General features: G+C 50.6%; 8 protein-coding genes across 8 annotated transcripts; 5 read left to right on the plus strand and 3 right to left on the minus strand.

Moving 5' to 3' along the window:
• Nucleotides 1-1,111: 1,111 nt before the first annotated feature.
• On the plus strand, nt 1,112-1,736 carry MAA_02600 (Prefoldin, subunit 4; the record flags this gene model as incomplete). Its single annotated transcript, XM_007820598.1, has 4 exons — nt 1,112-1,126; nt 1,205-1,333; nt 1,414-1,481; nt 1,544-1,736. 4 exons carry the CDS (start codon nt 1,112-1,114, stop codon nt 1,734-1,736), a joined length of 405 nt encoding a protein of 134 aa, XP_007818789.1.
• Nucleotides 1,737-2,713: 977 nt separating this feature from the next.
• On the plus strand, nt 2,714-4,585 carry MAA_02601 (major facilitator superfamily transporter; the record flags this gene model as incomplete). The annotated part of the gene is made up of 4 exons (XM_007820599.2): nt 2,714-2,768; nt 2,828-3,030; nt 3,086-3,499; nt 3,572-4,585. The coding sequence occupies 4 exons, from the start codon at nt 2,714-2,716 to the stop codon at nt 4,583-4,585; spliced, it is 1,686 nt and encodes a 561-aa protein (XP_007818790.2).
• Nucleotides 4,586-5,078: 493 nt separating this feature from the next.
• On the minus strand, nt 5,079-7,000 carry MAA_11086 (Glutathione-dependent formaldehyde-activating enzyme; the record flags this gene model as incomplete). Its single annotated transcript, XM_011413052.1, has 2 exons — nt 5,079-5,602; nt 5,653-7,000. 2 exons carry the CDS (start codon nt 6,998-7,000, stop codon nt 5,079-5,081), a joined length of 1,872 nt encoding a protein of 623 aa, XP_011411354.1.
• Nucleotides 7,001-9,415: 2,415 nt separating this feature from the next.
• On the plus strand, nt 9,416-10,837 carry MAA_02602 (AT hook, DNA-binding motif protein; the record flags this gene model as incomplete). Its single annotated transcript, XM_007820600.1, has 1 exon — nt 9,416-10,837. The coding sequence occupies one exon, from the start codon at nt 9,416-9,418 to the stop codon at nt 10,835-10,837; it is 1,422 nt and encodes a 473-aa protein (XP_007818791.1).
• A 1,766-nt stretch (nt 10,838-12,603) lies between these two features.
• MAA_02603 (threonine synthase) lies at nt 12,604-14,576 on the plus strand (the record flags this gene model as incomplete). The annotated part of the gene is made up of 4 exons (XM_007820601.2): nt 12,604-12,690; nt 12,856-13,228; nt 13,350-13,555; nt 13,629-14,576. The coding sequence occupies 4 exons, from the start codon at nt 12,604-12,606 to the stop codon at nt 14,574-14,576; spliced, it is 1,614 nt and encodes a 537-aa protein (XP_007818792.2).
• Nucleotides 14,577-15,966: 1,390 nt separating this feature from the next.
• MAA_02604 (integral membrane ornithine transporter of mitochondria) lies at nt 15,967-17,344 on the minus strand (the record flags this gene model as incomplete). The annotated part of the gene is made up of 3 exons (XM_007820602.2): nt 15,967-16,208; nt 16,269-16,421; nt 16,480-17,344. 3 exons carry the CDS (start codon nt 17,342-17,344, stop codon nt 15,967-15,969), a joined length of 1,260 nt encoding a protein of 419 aa, XP_007818793.2.
• A 2,820-nt stretch (nt 17,345-20,164) lies between these two features.
• On the minus strand, nt 20,165-21,328 carry MAA_02605 (zinc finger domain-containing protein; the record flags this gene model as incomplete). The annotated part of the gene is made up of 2 exons (XM_007820603.2): nt 20,165-20,627; nt 20,688-21,328. 2 exons carry the CDS (start codon nt 21,326-21,328, stop codon nt 20,165-20,167), a joined length of 1,104 nt encoding a protein of 367 aa, XP_007818794.2.
• Nucleotides 21,329-23,582: 2,254 nt separating this feature from the next.
• Nucleotides 23,583-25,468, plus strand: MAA_02606 (RNA recognition motif domain protein; the record flags this gene model as incomplete). Its single annotated transcript, XM_007820604.1, has 6 exons — nt 23,583-23,807; nt 23,862-23,891; nt 24,765-24,929; nt 24,991-25,064; nt 25,119-25,377; nt 25,448-25,468. 6 exons carry the CDS (start codon nt 23,583-23,585, stop codon nt 25,466-25,468), a joined length of 774 nt encoding a protein of 257 aa, XP_007818795.1.
• Nucleotides 25,469-25,833: the final 365 nt, after the last annotated feature.

Raw genomic sequence — 25,833 nt, forward strand, 5'->3', positions numbered from 1 at the left:
CGTGCCTATCCTTACTTATCCTTGGCCCCTCATCCAGCCCAGCTCCATCCCCTCCGTTCGGCGCCGAAGAGCCGCCACTGCCAACGCCAACACAGTAGGCCACCTTCGGACATCAGACAGGTTGCGATATGGATACAATGGTCTCAAAGCATCCGGTACTCTGTTGTCTGCCATGTATCATGTGCCAGTGTCAGGTGTGACACCCTGGCGTGACAAATGTCCATGTTTATTTTCCGCCGATTCCATCTCGTAAGGTAAGACAAAGCTGTTTGCTTGGTCTGTTGCTTGACTTCGTCCTTTTGCTATGCCCTACCAGATTGAACCATGGAAGCAATAATTCACGCAGGAATCTCCTACGATGTTCTCAGCCCTTGAACTTGGCCAGTGTATCCTGCATCATGGTTAGCCATGCGGGAGGTTGTCCATGTGGGCTGAACAAATTATGAACGTACTCTGGTCACCTTGTTTACACTCCTTGCCGTCAAGCCGCGCTCGCCTGACTGCTTGGCGTAGATGGCTGCTTCTTTGACGAGTCTATCAACTCAGTTAGTTGCAGCAGCACAGACAAAAGGCCGGCAGTACACACGTTTCCATGAAGAGGACGTAGTTTAAGAATATCTATATTCGCTTAGTAACACAGATGGAATCGTCCCGAAACGCCTTACTCACCGTGACGTCTGCGTTTTTCTTGACACTCATGTTTGAGTGCGCCTTTATGATCTTCTTAACGGTCGCCCGCGGATATGCTTTCTTACCGAGTGCCATGGTTGAGGCTTTTATTGAACGCGATGCCCCGATCCAAATGTGTTGTGAGAGCTGCCTTTCAACCACGCACTGCGCGTCTGTGTTGACAGAGCTGCGCCAAGTCGTACAAGCAAGGCAGGCATGTGTGGGGCAGCCAATCGGCAAGAGTGATGGAACTGTGTGAATTCCGGGCGGGGCTGCCAAGCCACACAGTACCCCCACCACAAGACTGAACATCAGGAAAGGCGCTCGTAACAAACGACGGTTTCCATACAGCTTCGGGGTGCCAACGTTGCGCCAATATTCAGTTGAAACCGAGAGACTGTCCACGAGCTAGTATTCCGTATTGTATACGATGGCTTCAATAATGCAGAGGCGTATGGTACGGTTGAATTTCTAATATCGTCATTTGTGGTTCCGCTTCATGAGACGATCGTGCGCGACTGACCGACATGCCCAGCTCTCCAAGGAGGACGAGCAGGCAGGCGACGAAGTCGAGGTCCGCAGAGAAGACCAGGATAAGATCAACAAGTTTAGCCGGCTGCATCAGAGGGAACTGGCCATGGAGGAGGAACTCAGGTTGAAGAATGTGAGGACCCTTGGCAGAGAGCCGACCCCATCTGCCCACCTGTCCAGCGGCGAGACACTCACTGACTGGGCAATGTCTAGAAAGAGAAAGAGGAATATGATGACCTGTCGACCGAGTTGGAGCTAGCGGATGAAGATGAAAAGATTCAGTATGCCAATCTCCGTATCGCATCCGCCCCTTTCACGCGCTTATGGACCAATGTCCCTGCAGGTACAAGATCGGCGATGCATTCTTTCACATTCCACTTGATCAAGCCCAAGAGATGTTGGAAGCGGCTACGACGAAAATTGACGAAGAGACGAGCGAACTAGAAGACAAGATCGGCTCGGTACGCGAGGAGATGCAGCAACTCAAAGTCGAATTGTACGCCAGATTCGGAAAGCAAATCAACCTCGAAGTATAAGCATTTTTTTTTTAAATAAACACCAAAGGAAGGAAAACATTGTATCAAAAATATTCTAAAATCAAGATGGCACACTTCACCGGAGAAATGCTGGTTGATCATTCTAAACATGCACGTGTGTACCCACTCGCCCATCGGCTAGACGAAGATTTGCATTTCTTCCTTCTGACACCGAGATTCGAGACCTGCGTGTCACGATTGGCAGCTATGGATGGACTGCTGGGTTGAACCCAATGGATGGGGCCAGTTTGATGACTCACTCGTTGACACTGTGTGTCCATGGGAGTCGAGCGTCATGATGGTTGAGGATGACCATGTGCTGGGCTTATCATTGATGACTTCTAGTCCTCGGCTGACCTCGTCTCCCAACAGGTCTGGCATTTTCCCAGTTTTGTGTACCATTGGAGGATGCGAGGATATGGATTAAGCCCCAACCTGTTTCAAGGAGTACCAAGGCATGGAAGGCATGGTGGCTGCATTCTATCCTGGCTATGTCTTATATTTTTTGTGTAACTTCGGCGCCTATGCCAAGGCCATGCAGGTCAGCGGAAGCCTGAAGACCTGTGAAGGGCCCAACCAGCCATTCTGACCGAAGACAACATCGTTCTCCGTAGAAAGGAGATTAAGCCAATTCTCGGTGTGTTGCTCACTTATACCCAGTTTGGGGACGAGACATGTGAGCAGGGCGATGATCCTAGTTCCAAGACATCTCACATTATGGCACGAAGCTATCGAGAGTGATCATCTCCCGCCGTTCTAAGCTATGTTAGTACTAAGTAGGCTATGGTTTGTGTTACCCTGTTCTGTTATATCCCATCTTTCCCCCCGTTCCCGCGAGCATCTTCATCTTCTACTCCTATGACAAGCCAGTGTCGTTTCCAAGAATTGTAGATGAGATTTCTCCAGGCTGCGGCAATGCTTGAAGAAATCCATTTTTCCTGACCTATACACGCGGCAACCACTCCTCATGTAGCATCATGTCTACAAGCAATTATAATGACACGCTGTCTGGTAACCTTATCCCGGCGAATGGTATGCATTATTCCCTTTTCTACAGTATTAAGGACTAGGTTAATCTTACTCGACTATAGCAGTAATGAACCTGGAATTGCTTAGGACTGGCAGCGGAAGCGACCCCCAAGATGTTGAACCACAACAACAAAATGACCGCAACAGCGTGATCCAAGACCTGAGCTCACCTGATGCTATTCAACGGACAGGCAGAAGCGACCAGAGCTATACTGTCATCGGTTGGGATGTCAATGACCCGGAGAATCCTCACAACTGGTCGTTTGTAAAAGAAACCCGTATCTATTCATGTCACCGATGCCAATCTAACATGACCATAGTTCAAAAAGACCTACATTCTCACGGTAACATGCATGCTCGTCACCAATTCAACCATGGGCTCGGCCCTCCCCTGCATGGCCATCCCCCAGATCATTGACGAATTCGGCAGCGTCTCGCAAGAGCATAAAGTCCTTCTCATTTCCATCTTCCTCCTCGGCTACGTGTTTGGTCCCGTCATTTGGGCACCGCTCAGTGAGGAGTATGGCAGAAGATATCTTACCACCGCGACGTTCTTCGCCTATTGCCTCTTTACCATGGCATCCGCCTTGTCACCAACATGGTCTTCATTGCTAGGATTTCGTCTATGCTCTGGCGTGTTTGCCAGTGCACCTATAGCCGTGGTAGCTGGCATACTGGCAGACATATATGGCGATGCTCGTGTACGAGGCAAAGCGTACTCCGCCTTCCTAGTCGTACGGCGTTTCCCCTTCTCCAAGGAAAAAAACCCATCCTACAACTCATATCAGAAGCTAACACCATAACAGACAACAGTATTCGGCCCCATCTTCGGGCCAATAGTATCAGGGTTCGCGTCACCAACTATTGGCTGGCGCTGGACATTCTGGATCGCCCTTCTCTATGCAGGTCTCACATTCATCATGCTCATCTTCCTCCCGGAAACTCATCACCATATCCTCCTCGCCCGCCGCGCCAAGAAGCTCCGGCAGCAAAGCCAATCCGCCACCATCGTCGCCCCCCGCGACCTTGAGACAACCGACCTCCCCCAGCTCGTCAGCAGGGTACTCACCCGACCCCTCCGCATGCTCTTCTTCGAGCCCATCGTCGCCGCGACTTGCTCGTACCTCGCCCTTGCTTACGCTATCTTTTACATGTCCTTCCAGGCGTTCCCAATCATCTTCCTCCGCCGCTACGGTCTTTCCCCCGGCATCACGGGGCTCTGCTACCTGCCCATTGGAGCAGGCGCCTTCCTGAGCATGGTCTGCTTCTGGAGTTGGGACGCCTACGTCGCTCGCGCGTCTTCCCGCGGCGCAGTGTGGGCCACGACTGATGAATACCGTCGTGTGCCGCTCGCCACCGTCGGTGGTCCGCTGTTTGTTATATCTCTCTTCTGGCTGGGCTTCACCGCGAAGCCGAGTATATCTTTTGTGGTGCCCATGCTAGCGGGGCTACCCTTTGGGATGGGCTTCCAACTTATCTTTATGACCTTGTTAAATTATCTGACGGACGCGTACGAGGTGTATGCTGCTTCCGCTAATGCGGCGGCCTCCGCGACACGGTCCTGCCTAGCAGTTGTGTTGCCGCTAGCCACAAGAGCCATGTTCAATCAGCTCGGTATATCCGGTGCGTGTGCCGTCCTGGGAGGGCTGAGTGCTGCCATGAGCGTTATTCCATTCGTATTCCTGTGGAAGGGACAAGCCATTAGGAATAAATCGCCGTTTTGTATTGCATTGCGACAGATGAAGGAGGACTCGTTGCGTCAGGAGGAACAGAACCGGCTGGAGAAGGATAAAGAGGTCAACAGGGCTCATGATGTTTGATGAGAATGTCTAATGAATAACCTCGTGGGTCTCTGGGATGATGATGAGATATTGTCAAGGAATCATGCCGGTAACAGATTGTTCTAGGTATTGTTGGGATAGCTATGAAGCTTGCCAATACTGGCATTAAAAGTCTTGGAACTAATACGGAAAACGGGCTTAATAAGTGATTTATTACTCTAGCTAGTCAATGCGACAAGCAACTACAATGACCTTACATCTATGACTCGAGTATATCGATGATAATGAAGTTCGCTAGATATGATACAATTTCTGCCAGGCAAGTGACTCTGCATATTTATACCACACAGGAGCCTCATCTAAAACATTCTTTGATGAAATAACCGCTCGCAGCGTCCTTAGGCGATAGTAGATCAAATTATGTATGTATTTTTTGACGACCGATGTCTGGCGAGGGCGAGATTTCATCATCGTTGCCTGGCTACCCAAGGTTAACAACCTGGGTAATTGGGTAATTACACCCACCGCTCAATCAATCGGTTCGGTGCCCATGTTGTCGTGTTTTTGATTGCGCGAGCGGGTTCATAGCATGTATAGATTCTGTGTTGTCGTACGAGGTGCGGTTGATGAAATTATGCCACTTATTGCCGTTGACTACCCAGCCCCGGCCAGCTTCAGGTTTGGGACCATCAAATTTAACTGAGCTATTGCAGCTGCTGGAGCTCAGCTTTGAGATATGTGATAAAGAGTGTTGTAGCTTTTCTTTGAACGATTTTCGGCCCAGAGTTGGCGTCGGTCGGTTTACGAAATCTTCGTAAGCTTGGGCTGTAATGATGATGCTTTCGTCCAGCCCTGGCACCGATTCTTGCGAGTTAAGTTTCTTAGGGTATACCATATCATCCTTGATCTGCTGTGATTCAGATATAGGATTTATTCGAAGTTCTGAAGCATTGACCCCCCTTGGTAGTTGCGGGGATGGCTCCTCTTCTGCGGTTGCATAGGAACTTTGGCCTTCAGAGTGTCCCAGATCCTTCCAAGCCGGCAAATTTCCACACCCTTGCGCCGAGGTCAGCCAGAATCCGGCCAATGTTTGATCTTTAACATACAATGAACAGGTGAAAGCTCGAGATTATCCAAGTCTCTCTGGCTGAGCACGTATCCGTGTAATTCTGATCCTGACGGACTAGGATCAAAACTAGGCAGTTTAGATGGGTAATTCGAGGACCCATTGTTGGCTGGGTGACTGGACTTCTGAGATTTGGTGCTTAATTTTGCAGTAGTATCTGAGGTGGGTAGTTGATCTGTGTCTGATCTTTTCGAATTAACAGACGCGGGATGAATTGAACCCTCGTGTGTCTCTTCGGTGTGCGCCGGAAGGAGAGACTCTGCAGTATTGACTCGGTCAAGTATAGAGAACGATGACTCTAAGATGCTATCGACGCCACCCGGCCCCTCAATTGGCAAACAAATGTTGTCTTGTGCGGTATTTGCATCCCTGGGTGCGTGCTCAGGTTGAAACACAAAGTGGTCAGCTGGCTTCATGCCTTGGGCGATCAGCCATATACCCAGGGCAGATTGGTCGTCCCAGGCATGTGACCCATGCCGAATATTGAATTCATTGTCAGGCCCAATGATTCTGTCAAGACGAGGCGAACCGGGCTGGCAACTGGATGGTCGAGGGGATATTGATACCATAGAGACACATCTTCTCTCTGGTAGTGGGCCGCGAATAGGGCGAGACCGACAAAGCAGTTCATCGTTATTTGACTGTGTATCAACCGGAGAGCCACAATCGCGAGTGGCACATATTTCATCATGATCTGCGTCTTGTTGGCAATCTTCCTGCTTAGGCGGTGTATGCTGGTTGCAGGAAAGGTCTGACGACGTGGGACGAGACGCCAGCGCGCAATCATCAAATGTAAACTCAAGTGTATCCCTCGGACCGCTACACGGGCTCCCCATATCAATTAGCGTAGAGAGATATCTGGCGCTCTGATGTGACCCATTGCTCTGGCCGTCATTGCCGTCATCCTTGTTGAGCTCATCCTGAATTCGCTTTTGTCGCAGCCGCCTAACTTCGGCTCGTCTTGCTAACTCTTCGTCACTGTGTCCAATGGACACTCGAGAATGTCGTCTGGGCCCGCTATCCTGCGGCAAATGCTTAACTATTCTAGCCTTGACCCCTTCAAATGTGCTTGTTCGTGTGCTAGGAATGAGGCTCCCAGTATCGCCATTCTCTGGGCTGGTGCTAGCAAGCTGGCAAAGTTCCACAGGGCCCTCAAACGGAGATATCTGCTCACTTGGATTTCCGTCTTTACATTCCTGGTTCGATCCAGCGGAGTTTCTGGTGTTCACAGCTGGAGTATTTGAAGTTCTGAATATGGAAGTAAAGCTGATCTTGTTGCCGGCTGAGCCACGGCTTCTCCGCGGTCCACAGCACCATAGAGCATGCATGATTTGGTCCTAGATTGTGAGGGCTAAGGAGTTCTCATTTCCAGGTGCTTTGCCATTCAAGATGATTGTGGAGATGAGGCACTGGGGCAGGATCTTGAGCCGAGGAGCGTGAAATGAATTGCTGTGTGGCATGCCAAGGTTGCAAAGAGTTGACGGTGCTGGTAGACTTGGTCACTGGTGCTGCAGGACCTGAATTCTAGCAGTCCTAAGTGGCAGGGAGCAGGGTGAAAAAAAAGAGATGGTTGTCGAGGCTGCCATGACTTGACAAGCGAAGGACAGGAAGAACAGTACGATTACAATAGGGGAAGTGATTTGGATCAATGCAACTTTAAATCCTGCCGCTCCTTCCACTTGCTCGGTTCAGCGAAACGATGGCCACGCAGCTCCTTCCCCAGCCGCATGGTGGTCTGCTCGCCATTTTACCAAGTAAGGCTGGTACCTTCCCCGGTACCTACTTACTTTAAGTACCAAGGTATGCGGTATACGTACTATTCAGACCTACGTGGTTCCGAATTACGGGAGCAATGTCGAGCCTCTGGGGTGTTGATAGTTTCCGCCTCGACGTCGGCCGACGAAAATGTCTGTCTCTGGTCTTAAACAGGTGGTTAACATGGGTGTAGAAATATCGCCTTTTGAAACCAACTTTGTCCCGCAAGCCGACACTATGTGGTATATAGGAGCGCATAACCAGCTTCAGTTACAGGCAGTGACACGCGTCCATGGATGATGAAGATGTAGATGTTTATCGAGGCGGAAGAGCGGGTGTAAGCCAGGTAGTTGACGAGTGGCCCAAGTCGCCTGTGTCCTGACGATGTAAGCGACTAGGCACCAGGCAGTTAATTAGATGAAGCAGACTTAGTCCACACGCATCAAGATGTCCACAAACAGAACGGAAGGCGAGCTGTAAGTAATAGATTCGCAGCATCCATGAGACATCGGAATCATGTCACGCCGCAGAGCAAGCCCTAGGCGCTATTCACCAGCAGCATGTATGAAAGCTTCAAGTAGGAACCAAGGCCTGTTGACTTGACCGGCTCTTATTGTATTGCTCCATCTGCCTAGCCATCTGCTATGCATATCCAAAGTACTGGGGCCGTTACACACTTTCGCTTGAGAGGCTTCCACAAGAGCCGTAGGAGCAGGGAAGTCGGCGACGGGCCATCGGCGACTTGGAAAACAAAAACACGAATACGGACGGCAAGCAAGGTGGCGTCAACGTAGTAAATGACGAGCTTGGAGCTACGGGGCAATCTGGCCTCGAAGCAAACGATTTTTGATCCTGTCTGCTCCACTTGCCAAAGTTTGTCCGGAAAACGGAGCACTCTGGTAGTTTGGTTATCTCCTGCTGGTTCTCCGTACATGCAATGAAGCAGATTGACGAATTGGTCGGTAAAACGGTCGAGCCGATGCTTATACATACCTACTTGAGTAAGTACATACATATACCTGCACTTGTAGGTACATGGAAGACGTGAATGCTCCGAGCACCACCACGGGAGACGATACTGCTAGTCTCAGTCACGGAGAGAGAGAGAGGTTTACATGTGTGCAACACGTCACAGATTCGGAACTTGAGCCTGCAACTGATTGGCGCTTCGGAGGACGAGTCCAAGGGCCCACATCCAATGTTCGCAGCAGACGAGAGCACACAGCGCTGAAGGCACGGCGAAAGGCGGTGGTGCGATGGCGCAATTGGCAGACTCTGCAGTCGATGGAGACAAAAATCACCGAATCAACGGCGTGTGGTCGAGCTCACCAGCGTGATAGGCACAAGGAAAGCAAGCAGGCAAAGCCAAGCTTGGTTGCAAGAGGGGCAGAGGGGTGGCGGCCGACGACAGCAGCTCGGAAAAACATGGCAGTCGAGCCGGAGTCAAGCCTCCAGTCTTTCAGACAATGGAGCGAATGGCCGTGTGGCGGGTGGCAGGTAGTACCCAGGTAAGTACCCGTAGGTACGTTGAAGCTTGGGAACCCCTCCAAGCATTGGTTCAATCAATCGAGGTGGGTTGAAGGGGTTGAGGGGCAACCGAGTATCGCCAAGTGCAACACTTGAACTCTAGGTGGCGCTGTCTCAACGTTGAATGATTCAAGGTTTCATGCTCCAATCTGCATCTGTATGTACCTACCTAGGTGATTAAGTACCTATTGTAGGTAGATATGCACTCCCCGTGTCTGTGCCAAAGTGTCAAGTCCTCCTTCTCGAGGCATGCTTAAAGCTCAACGTGCCTCACCCAATAAAGTCTCCGTCCAACAAGAAGTTACGTGCCACCCTTGGACCCTGCTTTACCCTGTCAAAAATGGTGTCACGTGCACCCGCGTCAACCCCCGCGTACTCGTACCACGCGTATCCCCGACCTGTAACTCCGTAGGAAAGATATGCCGAGCTGATGCCTGCAAGTTAGCAAATTTCGCCACAAAATGACACCAGTAGTCATTGAAGACTCGGACGGCGACGAGTCAGACGTAACCTCTTCCCCTAGGCGCGTCACACAAGCCGTCCCTCTGCAAGCTTCATCACCCACGGCGGCGACGCACCCATCTGGTTCTACGGACTCGACCTTCTTCAAGAGTATTTACAACGAGCACCGGGACGCGGCAAATGAGCATGTAACGAATCAAATCGAAGAAATTACTGAAGTCATGGACGCCTCATCATTCGACAATGGCTTCCAGGAGACGAGAGGCACCGGCATACTTGACAAGAGCCTGTGGGACGTCCCCAGCAGCCCAGAGTTTGCACAGCCCAAGCCATCCAAGAAACAGGAAGGCTCGTTGAGCACCAGGACTAAAATCACGAGGGGTTTGCGACGACGGCTGGATGATATAGGATATGTTAGCCAGGAGGACGAGCTCCCCGAGATGACTGCACAAAGCAGGAAGAAGAGACGGGTGGAACAGGACACAGGCTCAGATGACTTGGTTTCGACGGTGCTTATTGAGGGCGATCCGTCCTGGGTATCGACACGTCAAAAGCAGCGGCTTGTGTCTGTTCACGACGGCACGCTGGGCTCCGCGACAAAACCTCTGGAGCAGCGTTGTGTCAACGTCGTGTCTAGTGGGACGGCCACTAATATCAATACGCAGAGATCAAATGATGCGGTGTTATCTGAGTCTACTCCTGAGAAAAGGGGCCCAGAGACTGCTCGGGTGGGTGTAGCGCGGGGTTCCTCACCCGCTTCTCCCGCCGTGCCCATGCCGGTGTTAGAAACGAAACGGGGTACGGCAAAGGTACAGGATAGGAAAAAGTCCAAGAGGGTGGTTATAGATTCAGACGACGAAAGTGACGGGGGAGATTATTCGCCTTGGGAGGCTAAGCATGACAGCCCGACTTTCGAAGAGAAAGAGTTGCCGAAGCCGGTAGCGGGGAAGAAACAAAGAGGCCGCCCCAGGAAAACAGATACGGCTGCACCAATGGAAAAGGAAAAGGAAAAGGATCCAGAAACAAATGGTAAAAGGAAACGTGGAAGGCCGAAGAAATCCGCGGCAGTGCTCAAGGTTGACAGCAACGATGAGGCGCAAGAGATTGCACCGGCTATTCCTGAACATACCCATACCGAGCCGGGTATAAAACCGCAACCGGATGTAAAAGCGGCACACATTGAGAAGTTGGGCCCAGATGTTGCCGAGACGGTGAACCACGCAGCAGTCAAGCCGGTGACGAAAGAAACACCAGGCACTCCTATATCTGATGCTAAAGTTGGCACCGGCATTTCCGCAGTGCAGAAAGCAGCGGGGAGAACACCATCCACGCCAACGGGAGGGTTAGGACGTTCGTTATATCGTGTCGGATTGAGCAAGAATACGAGAATCGCGCCGCTTTTGAAAGTCATCCGCAAATGAGGCTAGAGACATGTTGTATAATTATTCTTAATTTTGTCACGATTCGGCCAGTGGTCACGGAATGCGGAAATGCATAATGGACGACTACTAAGTAAGGAGCAAAAGATACCGGAAGCTTAACGAAGTAATGAATTGAAATTGCAGACGCCGAACACGGCAGTCTGGGCGTTGTATGTGTATGTGTATGTGTATTGCCCGTCCAAAGCCAATTAGCATCTTCATATTTCATGTTTGGTACGACCAGTACTGTCAAGCACTGCATGGTGGTTTCATGGATCCATCGACTTTGGTACACTCGCTGGTGCATGCTTATAACAGGGTTCATATTCAGCTCGTCAGTGCCACGTGGACGTGTTAGCTACCACGCAACTTCGATTCAGACCCAGAAACGCCAGCAGCGTATTCCTTTTCTATGCATAAACCGTGGCAACTTGTATTCAAGGCTGTCAATCCATAGAGCCTCCATCAGGAAGGTGAGCTCCCCGGATATCAGATACTGAACATTCAGGCCAACTTCCCGAACAAGTTGCGTGAGGCACGAGGGAACGCACCTCGGCGCATCTACATGAGCTGCGCGAGCCTCAGAGCGTTCAAAGCCTCGAAGCCGAAACTCCCCCCCTCTTGACGAAATGGCCAACTGATGCCACGCCCGAATCTACACACTAGCGGTGACAGGGGTATTTGTGCAGCTGGAACTGAGGATGGAAAGTGGCAAGCACAGTGTCTGGGCGATTCAACGCTGCTGTTGGCTGTATTACGTCATGATGCACTGGCTGGCGAGCGGACGGACAAAGACATGCTTCTTGTTGGGGCGCGGCGCAATGCAACAGTACATAACGAGTTGATGTATCGTAAGTCGTTGGTCCGTCAGGTTAGGTGCTGCCCGATGGCGGACTTGGTGCATGCGGCCTGGTCGATGGGTCAACTACCAAGGAAAGACGACGAGGTGGGAAGACCACGTGGATCGGGCTCCAATCCTATATCTGTATGCGGAATTCAGGTGGTCAAAAAATGTTGGAGGGGACCAGAAGGCGGAGGCAGAATGGATTGGGAATTGCCCGGCATTGAGGTCGGCGAATGCAGGGAAGCAGGCGGTTCACAACCCGTATTGGCGTTTTGTCAAGCTGGGCCGAAGACGGTGACTTATATTATACCTACAAGACGCAACCGCAGCAGTCACTTCCTGTCTGACCTCGCCGCCAAGCGAGGGCCCCGTGGCAGAGACACCCCGCACTAGGCTGGTTTGGGAAGAGGGGCTGACTCGACAGGCGGCGAGTGGCTGCAAGTTTTTGGTGCTAAAGGCCCATGGTACGGAGTACAGAGTACATGCTTAAGTACTTACTTAAGTACGTTGGTGCTTAGTAGGCAAGGGTACCAACGTTGGCGGTTGGCGGTTGGCGGAGTGCCGACCAGCAAGTTTGGCCAAATTCGACATCTTGAATTTTCTGCCCTTCCATTCTTCGATACCAACCGCGCTTTGTCCTCCGGCCTCTGCCACTTCCGCTGGGCGTTGCTGTCTTGATCTCTTCTTCTTTTTCTTCTCCCCCCCCCCCGGATTCTTTTTCCCACTTGAGCATTCTGTCGTACGCAATACACAGGCTCACGAGGCTCCGAGACTTGCTGCGTCTGCCCCTCATTGTCGTCTCTCCCCCGTGGGCGTCATTTCCTCAACACCGATCCTCGGCCCGCTTCTTCCCAGCCTTTGGATACTCAACAACACACTCTGCTTCGCCTCGAACTAGTGCACAAGTTGGCATACCGGGGCAATGGCACAAAACGGAGTTTCTGAGGGGTCTAGCGACTTTCATAAACCGTCGCAACGCTACCTGAGCACTCGCGGCGAGGACAGTGATGTAAGTAACGCTGCCGCGGTAACCCCTGGCTCACGTCTGGTTACATCCTACGTCGCTCAATTGGCAATGCCTATACCATATGCTACACCAATTCATCTTTTCTCTTTCTCTTCTCGCTCGCCTAACCATTCTCTTCTCCTGCTAACGTCCTTGTCTTGGCTGTAGTGCTCGTTCGAAGAGGTCGTTCTACGTGGCTTGGCTTCCGATGGCGGCCTGTACATTCCCGAGCAGGTCCCCAGGGCTACGGCCTGGGAAAGCTGGAAAGACCTGAGCTTCTCGGACCTGGCCTACGAAATCATGTCTCTCTATATCTCACAGTACGAGATACCCTCACCAGATCTCAGGGACCTTGTCAACCGAAGTTACTCGACTTTTCGCAGCGACCAAGTCACCCCGCTCGTCCAGCTTGACGGCAACCATTACCTTCTCGAGCTTTTCCACGGTCCCACGTTTGCCTTTAAGGACGTTGCCCTTCAATTTGTTGGCAACCTGTTCGAATATTTTCTAGCTAGGAAAAATGAGGGCAAAGTTGGAAGAGGTATGGTTCTTTGCCACCTATACCCCGTTAATGTGACGGAAGCAGACGCCCTGCCTTTGTACTTGCGGTCCTGCAGCAACATCTTGCTTGTCCACCAGGTTTAGACTAACCCTTGATTTAGACCGTCATCATCTCACAGTCGTTGGTGCTACCAGTGGTGACACTGGCTCCGCTGCCATTTACGGCCTACGCGGTAAAAAGGATGTTTCGGTATTCATCATGTTCCCTAAGGGCCGCGTAAGCCCTATCCAGGAGCTGCAAATGACCACTGTCTTGGATAAGAATGTGCACAACCTCTCCATTGAAGGGACTTTCGACGATTGCCAGGTACTATACGTTCAATATGCTATCATTCAACTACACCTCCCACAAAGATTGACTGACACACTTTGATCTTTAGGATATCCTGAAATCCATGCTCGCCGATCCCGAGGCCAACAAGCCCATCAACGTTGGTGCTGTCAACTCTATCAACTGGGCTCGTATTTTGGCACAAATTACTTATTACTTCCACTCATATTTCTCCCTGGTTAAGCAATCCCCAAACTTCAAGCTTGGTGACAAGATTCGATTCGTCGTACCCACTGGAAATTTTGGAGACATCCTGGCCGGGTACTTTGCTATGCGTATGGGGCTACCTGTTGAGAAACTGGTCATCGCAACCAACGAAAACGACATTTTGGACCGCTTCTGGAAGACTGGAAAGTACGAGAAGCAGCCCGCGCCCGAAGATGGCAAGGATATCGCCCCCGAGGGCGTCAAGGAGACTCTCAGCCCCGCCATGGATATTCTGGTTTCTAGCAACTTTGAGCGCCTGCTCTGGTTCTTAGCCTACGAATTTGCTGCAAGTGCGGGCATGGACGACCAGTGGAACAAGAAGCAGGCAGGCCAGGAGGTTTCCAAGTGGCTTAAGGAGTTGAAGACCACGGGATCATTCGGCCCCGTCTACCAGGATGTTCTGAAATGCGCCAAGCGCGACTTTGACAGTGAGCGGGTAGACGACAACCAGACCCTGGAAACCATACAGGCTCTGTACAAGAAGGTTGGATACGTTCTGGACCCGCATTCCGCCGTTGGTGTTGCTGCCACCATCAGATCCGCCGCCAACGCCAGCCCAGATGTTCACCACATCTCGTTGTCCACAGCCCACCCGGCTAAATTTTCCGGCGCAGTGGAGAAGGCATTGAACGGACAAGACGGCTTCGATTTTGAGAACAAGGTACTGCCTAAAGAGTTCGTCGGACTATCCGAGAAGGAGAAACGGGTCACTGAGGTAGAGGGGAGTGTGAGCAAGGTCCGGGAGCTTGTCAAGGCCCAGGTAGAGCAGGAACTTTCCGAGCTTCAGTGATGGAAAGTCATCAGTGCATAAATTTGCATATTGGAAGAAGGAGAAGAAGGGACGTCATCACTTATGAGGGTTTACACATGGTCATGAGCATTTCCTACCCATTTATTATTTTTTTTCTGTGTATTTGTGGATGAAGCCATGCACATATGTCGATGAGTCCAATGGCATCATTAAAAGGAAGGGAAAGAGGAAAAAAGTACAGTTCTACAGATTTAGAGCAAGAGACTAGAAGGGAAGGGAGATGATGGCACGTGTTGTTTGGCATTGCTTGCTGTGTTTTTAAGAAAAATCCGGATTCAGGGAGTCTGATTGCCACGAGGCATTGCTTGCATTGCTTCCGGCGACTGGATTTATCTCACTGCATTCAATTTAGCGGGAATTTTTGACCACTTTTGCCGAGATGCAAATTTCGTTTGAATATCAATCTCTGAAATATTATCATGACTGATGTGTAACATGGAGTTTCATATACGGTCCCCTTAAGAGGTCTAAAAAAACTCGGCAATTTGTATTTTCGGAAACGCAATCAGATATTTCATCCGACACTCTATAACGGCACCTTGCGTTAGGTTGAGACCATAATATCTCTCTGACGTGAGTGTTGGTGTGGGTTTTGCGTCTCATCGTTTTAAAAACGCGACAGTACACTCGGTGCCACGACCCTTATTAGAGGAGGACAGCCAAAGGCTAGCTTTGGCCCGCTCTGAAGCGCAAAAGTGCCAACGACTGGACTACAAAGTGACCGTGGCCCAAAGAACTCGCCATATTGTCGAGTTCCATTTTGTTCTACGACGCAGGGCCCGGACACAAGGACTGTTGCACAAACGAGCACCATTGGCAGGGCTTAAATAATGTCTTTCATGTGATAAACTTTAGAGTAACATACTATTGAAGCACCGGTAGCCAGTTACGCTAGAGTGTCTCCAGGCAGACACCGCGGTGCTATCTTTGTGATTCACAAACAATCCTGGAGCAAGCAAGTCGAACACGCCTGGGTTGCTATGTTACATTGCCCACTGTTGTCCATTTTCTAGACGGAGCGCCGTTTAAAGCTGTCACCGTCTCATTCCTTTGCCCTGATAATGCGACCAAACTTTAAACACTTCTGGTCGTTTGTAGGAACTTTCGTGAGCACACGGCAGTTCTTTATGGAAACATATTCCATAGATCAAGGTCGACACCGAGACTATAAATGTGTAAAAAAAAAAAAAAAAGGAACCGCAAAAACGCCTGTTTCATGGTATGCATGTGCAGGATGGCCTCCTGCCAAGTAAAAGTAAAGCACAATCAGCCGTCTGGCTGTCACCAAACCTAATTTCCGGAGGGGTTTAGGCTTGGATTTCTTCTCTTTTTCTTTGAAGAAAAGAAGGGATTTCACTTTGTTGTGACATTATGTCCTTGACTTATTGATGTTGTTGTCGTCATCATCTAGCGTCTTGATGCGCTTCTTGACGAATTCAAATGACGAAAAAAAGATGGCATTAACAAGGCATGAACGGCTCATGGAGACACCCAACCCACGATACATGTGACGTTTGAAGAACTCGATCTTTGGGGCAGGAGCGACTTTTTCTCCACGGGAGTGGAGGAGTGAGTTCCGTTGGTATATGCTTTTGGCGGAATCGATGGGGTCTTTAAATGGTGTTAGTTGCGACAGGAGCCAAAGGTGGTAGAGACATGAAGCATGCTTACAGATTAATGCCCAAGACACAAGACCGCACATGCCGCCGGCTGTTACCACCGCCAACTTGTTGCTATTTGGATTGTCCCCTGCTAGGGTTGTTCCGAGCTGCTTCCCGCTCTCGTACACCATGAAGTAGATCGATGTCCCCAGTGTATCACGCACTAGTTGATTTCAGTTAGCCTTCGGTTCTAGGAACTCGCCGAGAGTTGATAAGCTTACATAAGTGTAACCTGAGTCCTGTGTATAGCCCCAATATGCCCCGATGCTTGATAATGTTGGCCATGGTCCTCAAAGTTCCCTTATTCTGATAACTCGACGCTACCGCTCTGCTCTTTTGACAGTTGCCTGCTCTTTCTGCCAGTAGCACAGATACCTGTGCACTGAGCTTCGTAAGCTCAAACGGGCAGGCGATAAATGTAATGACAGAGCCGGCTGTGGCGCCTGCGGCACCGAAGCAGGCCACCGAATATAGATTTGGATATGTACCCGGCTTGTTCACATGACGAAGGATGTCATATCCCATATTCTTTTTTACCCAGGCCGCATATGAATATTTCGCTCGTTGGTAAATGGAAAATGACACGGTTCGGACGAGAGTAATGCTGGCCATGGGGGCCATGACACCTGTAAGAAGACACAAAAATTTAGTATTGCTATTCGTCGAGTCGCCTTTTTCGGTATACATGTAAAAGGGCCATAGGGGTCGTCTGGTTTGGATGTTGAGACTGCGACCAAAGCGCGCCAATTGCGACACAACCACCCCCATCACAGCGCCATTGAAGGGAGGAAGCCAATGCTTACCTCGGAAAAAACCACCCAGATGTTCAGTACGATAAGTATGTTTGACGCAGTCAATGAAGCCACGGTATTGGTAGGTCTGCATGCGAGTCTTGACACTGTCAAGAGGGAAGGCAGCCAGCGTAGAGAAGACGCTCGAAGAGCTGGCAGCTATTTCGGTCCGATAACGCTTGACGAACGAGTTTGCGTGGTCTCGTGGGCGGGTGGTGGAAGAAGGCATGACTGCTGTCGCGATGAGGCGGCCTGGAACATCTTGCTGCTGATCGCGTTTTGCTTCCACCGTCATGCTTCTGGACAAGTTCGGGGCGGCCGTCTTTCGTCCCGGGACACTGAGCAGTTATAATTGCCCGGAGCCTGGGGAAACAAGAGAAGACGAGGTGGCAGCAAGTCCAGGCAGCAAGGTGAGAGGGCGAATTGGTATAGACGGCCACGGCACACACGCGCGCGCGGTTCAGACCCGGTGATCTCGACAAAAGCGACGAGACCAGCAGCGAGCCTGGGGTGTGCGCGGGCGGCAGCACGACCTAATTATCCAGAAGCACTGCTGCCATCAACCGGCGGATGTCAATCGGATGGTCGGTTCAGTATCCAGTACTGATGGGGGACGAGGGCGAAAGTCGACACCGAAAAGCGGCAGCGGTTCTCGAGGACTGGCAGCTGCTAATGCCCAGGCGGGAACAGCGGCCCTTTAAAAATTTGAGAAGACACCCAAGGTATAAAGAGAGGCGGGAAACGGTGATTGAGAATTGGACAACCAAGGCGGCTATTCACAGCTTGTTCGATGAAGGAGGGGTTCTTGACGCTTGGTGGTTGTGGTCTGGTGGCGTGGATGACGCTCTGGCGCCGCGAACACAGTGGACTGGAGACACCGGTTAGCGTCTGGAAGGGCTCAAGTGCTGCAACAATCAAATGTCCAAGGGAGCTTGGGGGAGCTCCATGTCAGTGCTCGGGTTCCTTGGTGGCCTGTGCGGACGGGCTGCAGCACTTGGGTGGAGCGGGACAGAGCTGGCATTCGATCCAAGGAGGAACAACTTCACAACATTCAAGGAAAGGGTCAATGAAGAAGAGGTTTGTGTCCGGCAGCTCTCCAGAGCGTGCTCGACAAACGGCCTCAGCAAAGAAGCAAGGTTCAATGTTGTGTGTGGGTGAGATGTACGGGTGCAAGGCGAGTTGTCGGCCACAGGCAGAACAAGACGAACCACTTGGACATTTGCATTTGTTGGAGTTTCAACAACAGCCCAGTCGACATTGGTGACTTGTGCTTTGGCTGCATCGACCATGCCACTTTGAGCGTCTCGAGGGTCCCATCTGGTGCCATCTGGTGCCATCTCCTGCGCATCTTGATGTGTATCTCGCGCCCATCTCACACCCGTCTCAAACCCAACTCCCGGCCGTCATTTGCCTGCAATTCGCCCGTTTCACGCATCGCATGGCCCAACCATCAAGTGTCATTACGTAGGTCTGTGGTTTCGTTCAACGGCGTAAGCCTAAACCAAAGAATTGAATCCGGTGGTTGCGATTTGAACCGAGTACTCCATCCAGAGTACATTGCACCTACCTCGCAGCACCTGGATACGCATGCCTTAGGTAAGCAGCGTCGCTTTTAGCCTCCACGACACAAAAAGCTACCTTTTGTTTGAGATGCAGCTTCAAATGATTTGATTCTTAGAAAAGGGTCAAATACAGTTGTAAAAGGAAAATAGAGAAGCAAAGACCTACGTTCTCTATATTTCCAGTATTGTCTATCTTGCCTGTACACAATCATAGTATTGTACTGTACGGAGTACGGAGTAGTACTGCTACTGTTTCTCTCGGGATGAAATGCGGGACATGTAAGCTTGTGGAGCTGGGCAAACAGCGGCAAGTGCGCTCCACTGCTACCCAATGGCATGCCTCACCGCGGAGGGGCAAAAGCGGGGACAAACTACCATCCGTAGATCGATGTTTGGACAAGACGGGAAGCCTGAAGCCTGAAGCCTGCCACGACACGAGTTCGTTGCGATTAGTCTGGTAGTTCATTGATCCAAGTTGTGCATCACAGTTCACATTCCCGAACTACCAAACCAAAGTGCTCAGGTACTTGAGGACGAACAGCGTCCTGTGACTGTGCCCAACACATGCCAGAGTGCTACCATCTGCTTCATGTTCCTCGTGGTTGGGTTGGAACCGACTTAAACGTCCAGTGACAATGTTACCTGCCATTGAGCATGCTTCTTCCAGGCTCGTCCATTGACACTGTTCTCATCAACACTGAAGCGGCCAGATCCCACTACCTGTACCACCAAAATATACAGCAACCTACTTAAGTACCAGACCTTACTCAAGTACCAAGGTACCTCGTACCTACCAGCAGCTAGCACTAGGGGTATTTTCCAAGTATTGCACGACCCCTCTTCCCACATCCATCTTACGGCATCATGCCAGCAATCAGAATGTCTTTTCGGCCCCATCATGGCGTGTATGAGAATTCCGTGGCTTTTGGGGGCGAATTTGCCGGCTAATATCGTGCACAGCGTCGCCTCCATCAGCAAGATGGGGAAGATGGACAAGGGTCCCCCTTGGTTCAGGCAAGCCCACTAGAACACTGCCCAAATATACTACGAGGTTGTGATGAATGGCCTTGGGGCGAACACCGAAACAGTGCTCCAGATGCAGGCAAGTCCACGTGTTGGAGGCAACAGTGCATGACTGAAGAACAGCATGGTTTGCCTAAACTACGGTGACCAAGTCCAGCAATCCTGGCGGCAGCACACTTTCCGATGATGAATCCACTAGACGCACAGGATAACATTTTCATTGTGGTCTTTGAAAGCTCAATGTCTAAAAGGATTGTATTCTCCTAGACAGTTCGATTTTCACTTCAAAATCATCTCGGAATCTTCCTTCCCCTGGCCATTCTGATGCGCTACGTAATACTGATGAATGCAGCAAGATACATCTCGCTCATTCGGAATGACGAGTTCCCACACATGCAGGGTCGTCCAGCAGGTTCCGTCGTTTCATGGCCGGTACCAGCAGTGCTCGGAATTGCCTCTGTCCGTTCCTCTCAAGAAAACTAGGCCGGGCCGGAATAGCCTTCATCTTGAACCATGATCAACAATCTCGTTCAAGCACCGGCAGGGCCTGCCTCTGCTACCTGGCCGGCTTGTTCCTCGATATCCTCGGACTCGGCTAGCTCTGTTGTCAGGGGTACTTCGCCCCCATGAATAGTGGCCAGTCTTTGCTCTTCCCTCGTCTCACGCAATGCTTCCGTCTCTTGTCGCAAATTCTCAATGTTCCATGCGTCGTCATCGTCGTCTTCAGAGTCTTCTTCGTCACGCCACTTGCCGCTCTCGAAAAGTGCACGACCCGTGTTCTCCTTGGCTTTGCGAAGCTGCTCCTCGGCAGCCTTCTTGTCAAGGCGTTCTTTCTTCCATTTGGCGAAGGTCTCTGGAGTGACGGGGGTAAGAGTTCCAGTGAGCTTGTGTCGCTCAGATTCCAAGAAGTCTTCCAGAGTGAGTGTCTTGAGTGGTGATTTGTCCATAAGTGCCTTCTCAGCTGCCCTTTGCTCCTTTGTTTTCAAGACGAATCTACAATGTGCCAGGTCAACAAACATGATCACAGACGTTAGCAGGCAGAAAATGACGTACCCAGGAGGCAGGGCATGTCTGTACATGCATTTATCTCCACCGTTGGGGCAAACCCAGAACCAGCCGTACTTTCCATCCTCAATAGCTGAGATGAAAAACTTGCACACCTTCTCCGTCGTTGTTTTTTGGTTGCCCTTCTTTGACAAGACCACCTTCCGCAGTTGTTCTTCGTCCCATTCGGCAGAAGTCTCTTGCTTTTTCTTTTCTTCCTCTTCTTGCCCTCTAGTGTCTGCATAAAGATTCTTCTTCTCGGTCTTTCGCTCGATATTCGGGTCATGCGAGAATTTGCACTTCTTGCCCTTCTCGCAATCTCCCTTCTTGAAAAAAATGCACAAAACCGTCTTGGGATCTACACCAAACGGTACTTTTTGTATTTGAGCAGGTTTGTTAAGAAGCAATTCTGTTTCCCTTTTGGCGTCCTCGGCGGCCTTCTTCTCCTTCTCTCTCTGAGCTTTCTCAGCTTGCTTCTTCTTCTCTTCAGGGCTTACACCATTCTTCAAATTGCTTGTCATCTGGGCAATCTGCTTCTTGGCGACGGCACCTTTCTTATTCTTCATACCAAAAGTCTTGTCTTCCACTTGTTTGGTGGCCGAAGGCTTTTTGGCGGCACCACCGCCCTTATCGGCCTTCTTGGGTGGCATGTTGGGCGGTGGCGGGGTCGTTCAAATGCAGACGGTCTTTAAGCAAAGGTAATTGGGTCGGTAAGAATGTCGATGCTGAATGAAATATCGGTGTTAGATAGATTGGCCACTGCTTCCGTGGACTCGACGAAGGAAAGACGCCAAACTGGCACGCTCGATTTGGACTTATATGAAAAGGCGTCCCGACGTCGTGGAGAAAAATGAATCAGTTGGTCGTTTCGTCACTTTTGACGGGCCGCCACGTTTGGTGGATGAGATCGATAGATCACGTGCTCGACCCTCTTTTTACAGTCCTCTGTTCAGTGGTCACCACGTACACAAAATAGTGGGCTTATTACGAAATAGAGTGGACGGTGCCTTCGCTGGACGTAACGACACCTAGCATGAGGGTACGTACCTCCGTACCTGGGCTGACAAGGCTCCGTGAAAGCTCCAGCTGTCCTCCCTCCTTGATCACCTCTATCGCATACAATTATTGAACCATTCGACGGTCTTGCCATCAGCGTTTCGCGTGAGTTTCTCCAGTGCTATGACTTTTCGCTGCAATGAGGGCTTCGTGATCTAATGTAGCTCCTCTTAGCAATACACCCGACCATCAATACCCTCTGTCGCATTGCCCGTCGCCAGGATGATCTCCGATCGCGATCTCTTCTCCCTTGCCGTCTTCTTTGGAGCAGCCTCCGTGCTTCTGATTGTGGCATATCATTTTCTCGAAACCAATGCAATTGCAAACAAAGCCGAACATGCCAAATCGTCATGATTCAATGAGGAGACAGAGAGAAAGCGAGCATTAAAGACGAGGACACCAAATCTTGTGGGCGATTGTAAAATAGCTGTGCGTGCAAACAGCTTTGTCAATGACTGAAGAAAATATTCTAAATTCGAGAAGGATATCTAGTTCTTCGTACCTGGCGTTGGGAACAAATATGGGCAAGTAACGAGAGGCGCTTCCATCGGTCAAAGGGCTTCAGCCCTTGGGTGTGGATTAGCCGCGATACAGCGGTGCGCAGTCAAGATTCACTTTGACAAAGTTACAAATATAGAGAAATAAAAAGAAACAGTCTGGCCGATGAACGACGATACATGGCACTTTGCCAGCGTGAATGCAGAGGCAACTTCTTTCTAACAGACTTGCATCGTTGGAGACCACGACGACTGCCAAGCGCGAGAGACGTTGTCGGACTGAAGGCAACATCCATCGCAGGCGTATGGCATTTGGCACACGGCCCATAGCCCATGGCATACATCAGTTGGCACGGGCTAAAGAAGTTCTTTCCATGGTCAGAAGTGTCCAAAGCCCAGCTTTCGCGTCTTGATCCGCCTGGTATTTAGAACCGCGGACTCGCGAAAGAGGAATGAAATTCATACAGTAGATGCCGATGAGCTATGTGAATGCTGACTATCCAACCCTTCACTCTATGAACATTTTCGTCCTTTGCAATGAGTGAGCTGTGGCAGACATGTCGTTAAGAGGAAGGCTGAGATGGCCCAGACCCGCTGCTCTTCCTGCATACTAAGTAGGTTAAGTATGACGGATTCAAACGGAGTTAGTTGAAACAATGGCTGGCGAGCAGGTAGCTGACTGCATAAATACAGCCGATAGTGACGGGATATTCCTTGCCATTTGTTGGGCATTCATTGTCGATAGAAGGCAGCAACTGGTCGGCATTACGGACAGCGTTGCCAAACTCTAATTGGCCTGAAATCCACGAATGCCCAACTAGGCCAATGTCTTGCTGGTGCTTACGTTATGCACTCCCTACTACGCTTGAATCAACCCGGTCTGGCTTGCGGCAGCCGCAGTCAGCTGCGCCTTCCCCCTCCGGGCTTGGGGCGTGTTTTCCTGGCTGCCTCTTCCTTTTCCTCTCCCTGTCCTTGACTCAACTTCCTTCCTCCCCTCATCAACATCTCCAGGCTTTTCAACTAAACATTTTGTCGCTGCTGTAAAAGCGATCATCGCTTCCCCTTCTCCTTCTTCAAGATCGCGCGTCGTACGACCCGTTCTTTAGACTTGGCCCGAGCCATTCTGGTCTTTTTATTTCGATCACACTTTTCTTTCAGACCATTCCGGCGACACCGACCTGCTGTTTGCGCCTCACGTCCTTTGATACGCGCGTCAAATCATCACACTAGTGATTTGTCTTTCATTTCTTTGATCGCTTATCGTGAAAGCTTTCAATTTTGACCAATTCTCCCTTTTTAAAAGACCATCTTTCGACAAGTCGGCGCATCTTATTTGTCATCACCATACAAAATGTCCAGCAAGCTCGACAAGCCTCTTGACGACATCGTCTCGGCCAAGCGCCAGTCTGCCCGCAACCGCCGCTCTTCTCAGCGACGTTCAACTGGCCCCAAAGTTGCCGCCCCCGTTGGTGGTATTCAGAAGGCTTCTAAGCCTGCTCGTGGCAGCGCAGCCAAACCCGCTCCTGCCAAAGCCGCGGCTGCTCATGGAGAGAGCAAGGTTATTGTCAGCAATCTGGTAAGTGCGCTTCTATCAAAAGGTTTTACAACATCTCTCTGACAGTTTTTTTAGCCCAAGGACGTCTCGGAGCAGCAGATCAAGGTATGTTTCCGTTGAAGGCGTAGCACCTTCCGGACTTTGTTCGACGTTTCCTCCCTCGCCGTGCTCCTCTTTGTAAATTTCCGACGTCCAGACGTTCGTCTTGAACGGCTTGCCTCCCATGCCTGTGACATGGTGCTCCGGATACCCGAATCTCCCTCCGAGTTGCTTGAAGTATCTGAAACATGGTGCATCGCGTTGGAGGTCGAGAGCAGTATCATCTCGCATTGTACTCATTACATGCCTGGTCAGCAATGTTAAAAGAGCTAAGCGATGATTTGAAAAAACTGCGGCAATGGGTTCAAGAGGCACGGGTCTGTGTGGTTTATTCCATCTACCCACGTGATGCGGCCATCGCATCACAGTTCGACGCAAACGAGTATAGCAGTGGGCCATGCCATGGCCACGAAAGTCAATCGAAAAGGCGACGAGTTGTTGCGATATGAGGAGAGGGAGGCTGCGACCTAATCAACCTTATGCATATTATGCGTATATTTTGGGTCTGGAAGCAACATGCAACAACCGGATTGTCATCATGCCCGATACAGCCACGATGCGGTCATTTGTAGTTCAACTTCCGGACTGCCCAAGCTGCATACTATACTGGTGTGATTACCAATGTTCCAGCTTGCTGTCATCTTTCGAGATATTATATTGTCTGGTTCTGAGAAGAACACTAGATTTCACTACTGGCAATCGCGGCTCACTGCTTTACTCGTTCGTCAACCGCCGTAGCTCTCTTCGGTCATGTTTCAACGCTACTTCTTGTTTTGCGGTTTGCGGCCAATTATTATTGTGCAGGATCGGGCTCGGACTCGCGGAGATGATGGATACTGGATTCCCGACCACCGATAAACTGACACGCTCCCTCGCTAGGAATATTTTGTCCAAGCCGTTGGACCCATCAAGAGAGTCGACCTCGTTTATGGCCCCAACTCTGTTAGTCGCGGCATCGCCAATGTCACTTTCCACAAACCGGACGGCGCTGGCAAAGCTTTCCAGAAGCTGAATGGCCTCCTTGTTGACAACCGGCCCATCAAGGTCAGTTTAGACGCAACCATCGTCAGGGCCACAAATTGAAGCATGATTCTAACAGAAACAGATCGAAATCGTCGTCGGTGCCGCTCAGGCCGACAAAGTCATGCCTCCGGTCAAGTCCCTGGCCGAACGAGCTACGTATGTTGAACCTTTTGCTCATCTTGCCGGGCCAAAAGCTGACAAATCTTTTAGTCAACCCAAGGCTCAGCCCAAGTCAGCTGCTTCTGGCAAGGGTGCTACCGGTGGCGTTGGAAAAGCTGGCAATGCCAAGGCAGCCAACAAGAAGCGCCGTGGCCGCAGCGCTCGTCCTGCTAAGAAGACAGCTGAGGAGCTGGATTCGGAGATGACAGACTACTTCAAGAGTAATGCCGAAGGTGCAAATGCTGGAGCTGCCGGTGCTACTGGCGCAGCCGGCGCCACTGGTGACGCTCCCATGGAGGATGAGATCATGGTATGTTCAATGGCGTGCTCTCTTCTTGCACAGATGACTAACTTTTGTGTAGTAATTGTACACGTTGCAGCAAGATTGGAACGCTTATTAAATTTTATGTTAACTATAATACCCAATAAATATCAAAAAACTGTCTTTACGAGCGGGTGCAGAGGTGAAAATGCGCGTCGTGGATGGTTCACTTTAGCGTGGCTCTGCAGACTCTAAAGGTCGGGGTCGACATGATTTCTGTTGCTATATTGCTATCCTAGAGGCCTGGTGCCAAGCGAAGGACGTGGAAAGCAATGCAGATGTCCAATATAGAATACAGGACGCGACAATGCCAACCAAGATTGACATGATTCGATTGCCCAGTGCTGCCATGCGCCCACGACCATGAGTCTTGTAGCTGGTCAAAGGAGCATCTATGATGATTGGTGAAGAGTTTGTTGAAAAATGAAGACGTCGCGCATGAGA

The sequence above is a fragment of the Metarhizium robertsii genome (assembly GCF_000187425.2).
Source record: "Metarhizium robertsii ARSEF 23 chromosome Unknown MAA_Scf_4, whole genome shotgun sequence".
In the NCBI taxonomy this organism is placed as follows: domain Eukaryota; kingdom Fungi; phylum Ascomycota; class Sordariomycetes; order Hypocreales; family Clavicipitaceae; genus Metarhizium; species Metarhizium robertsii.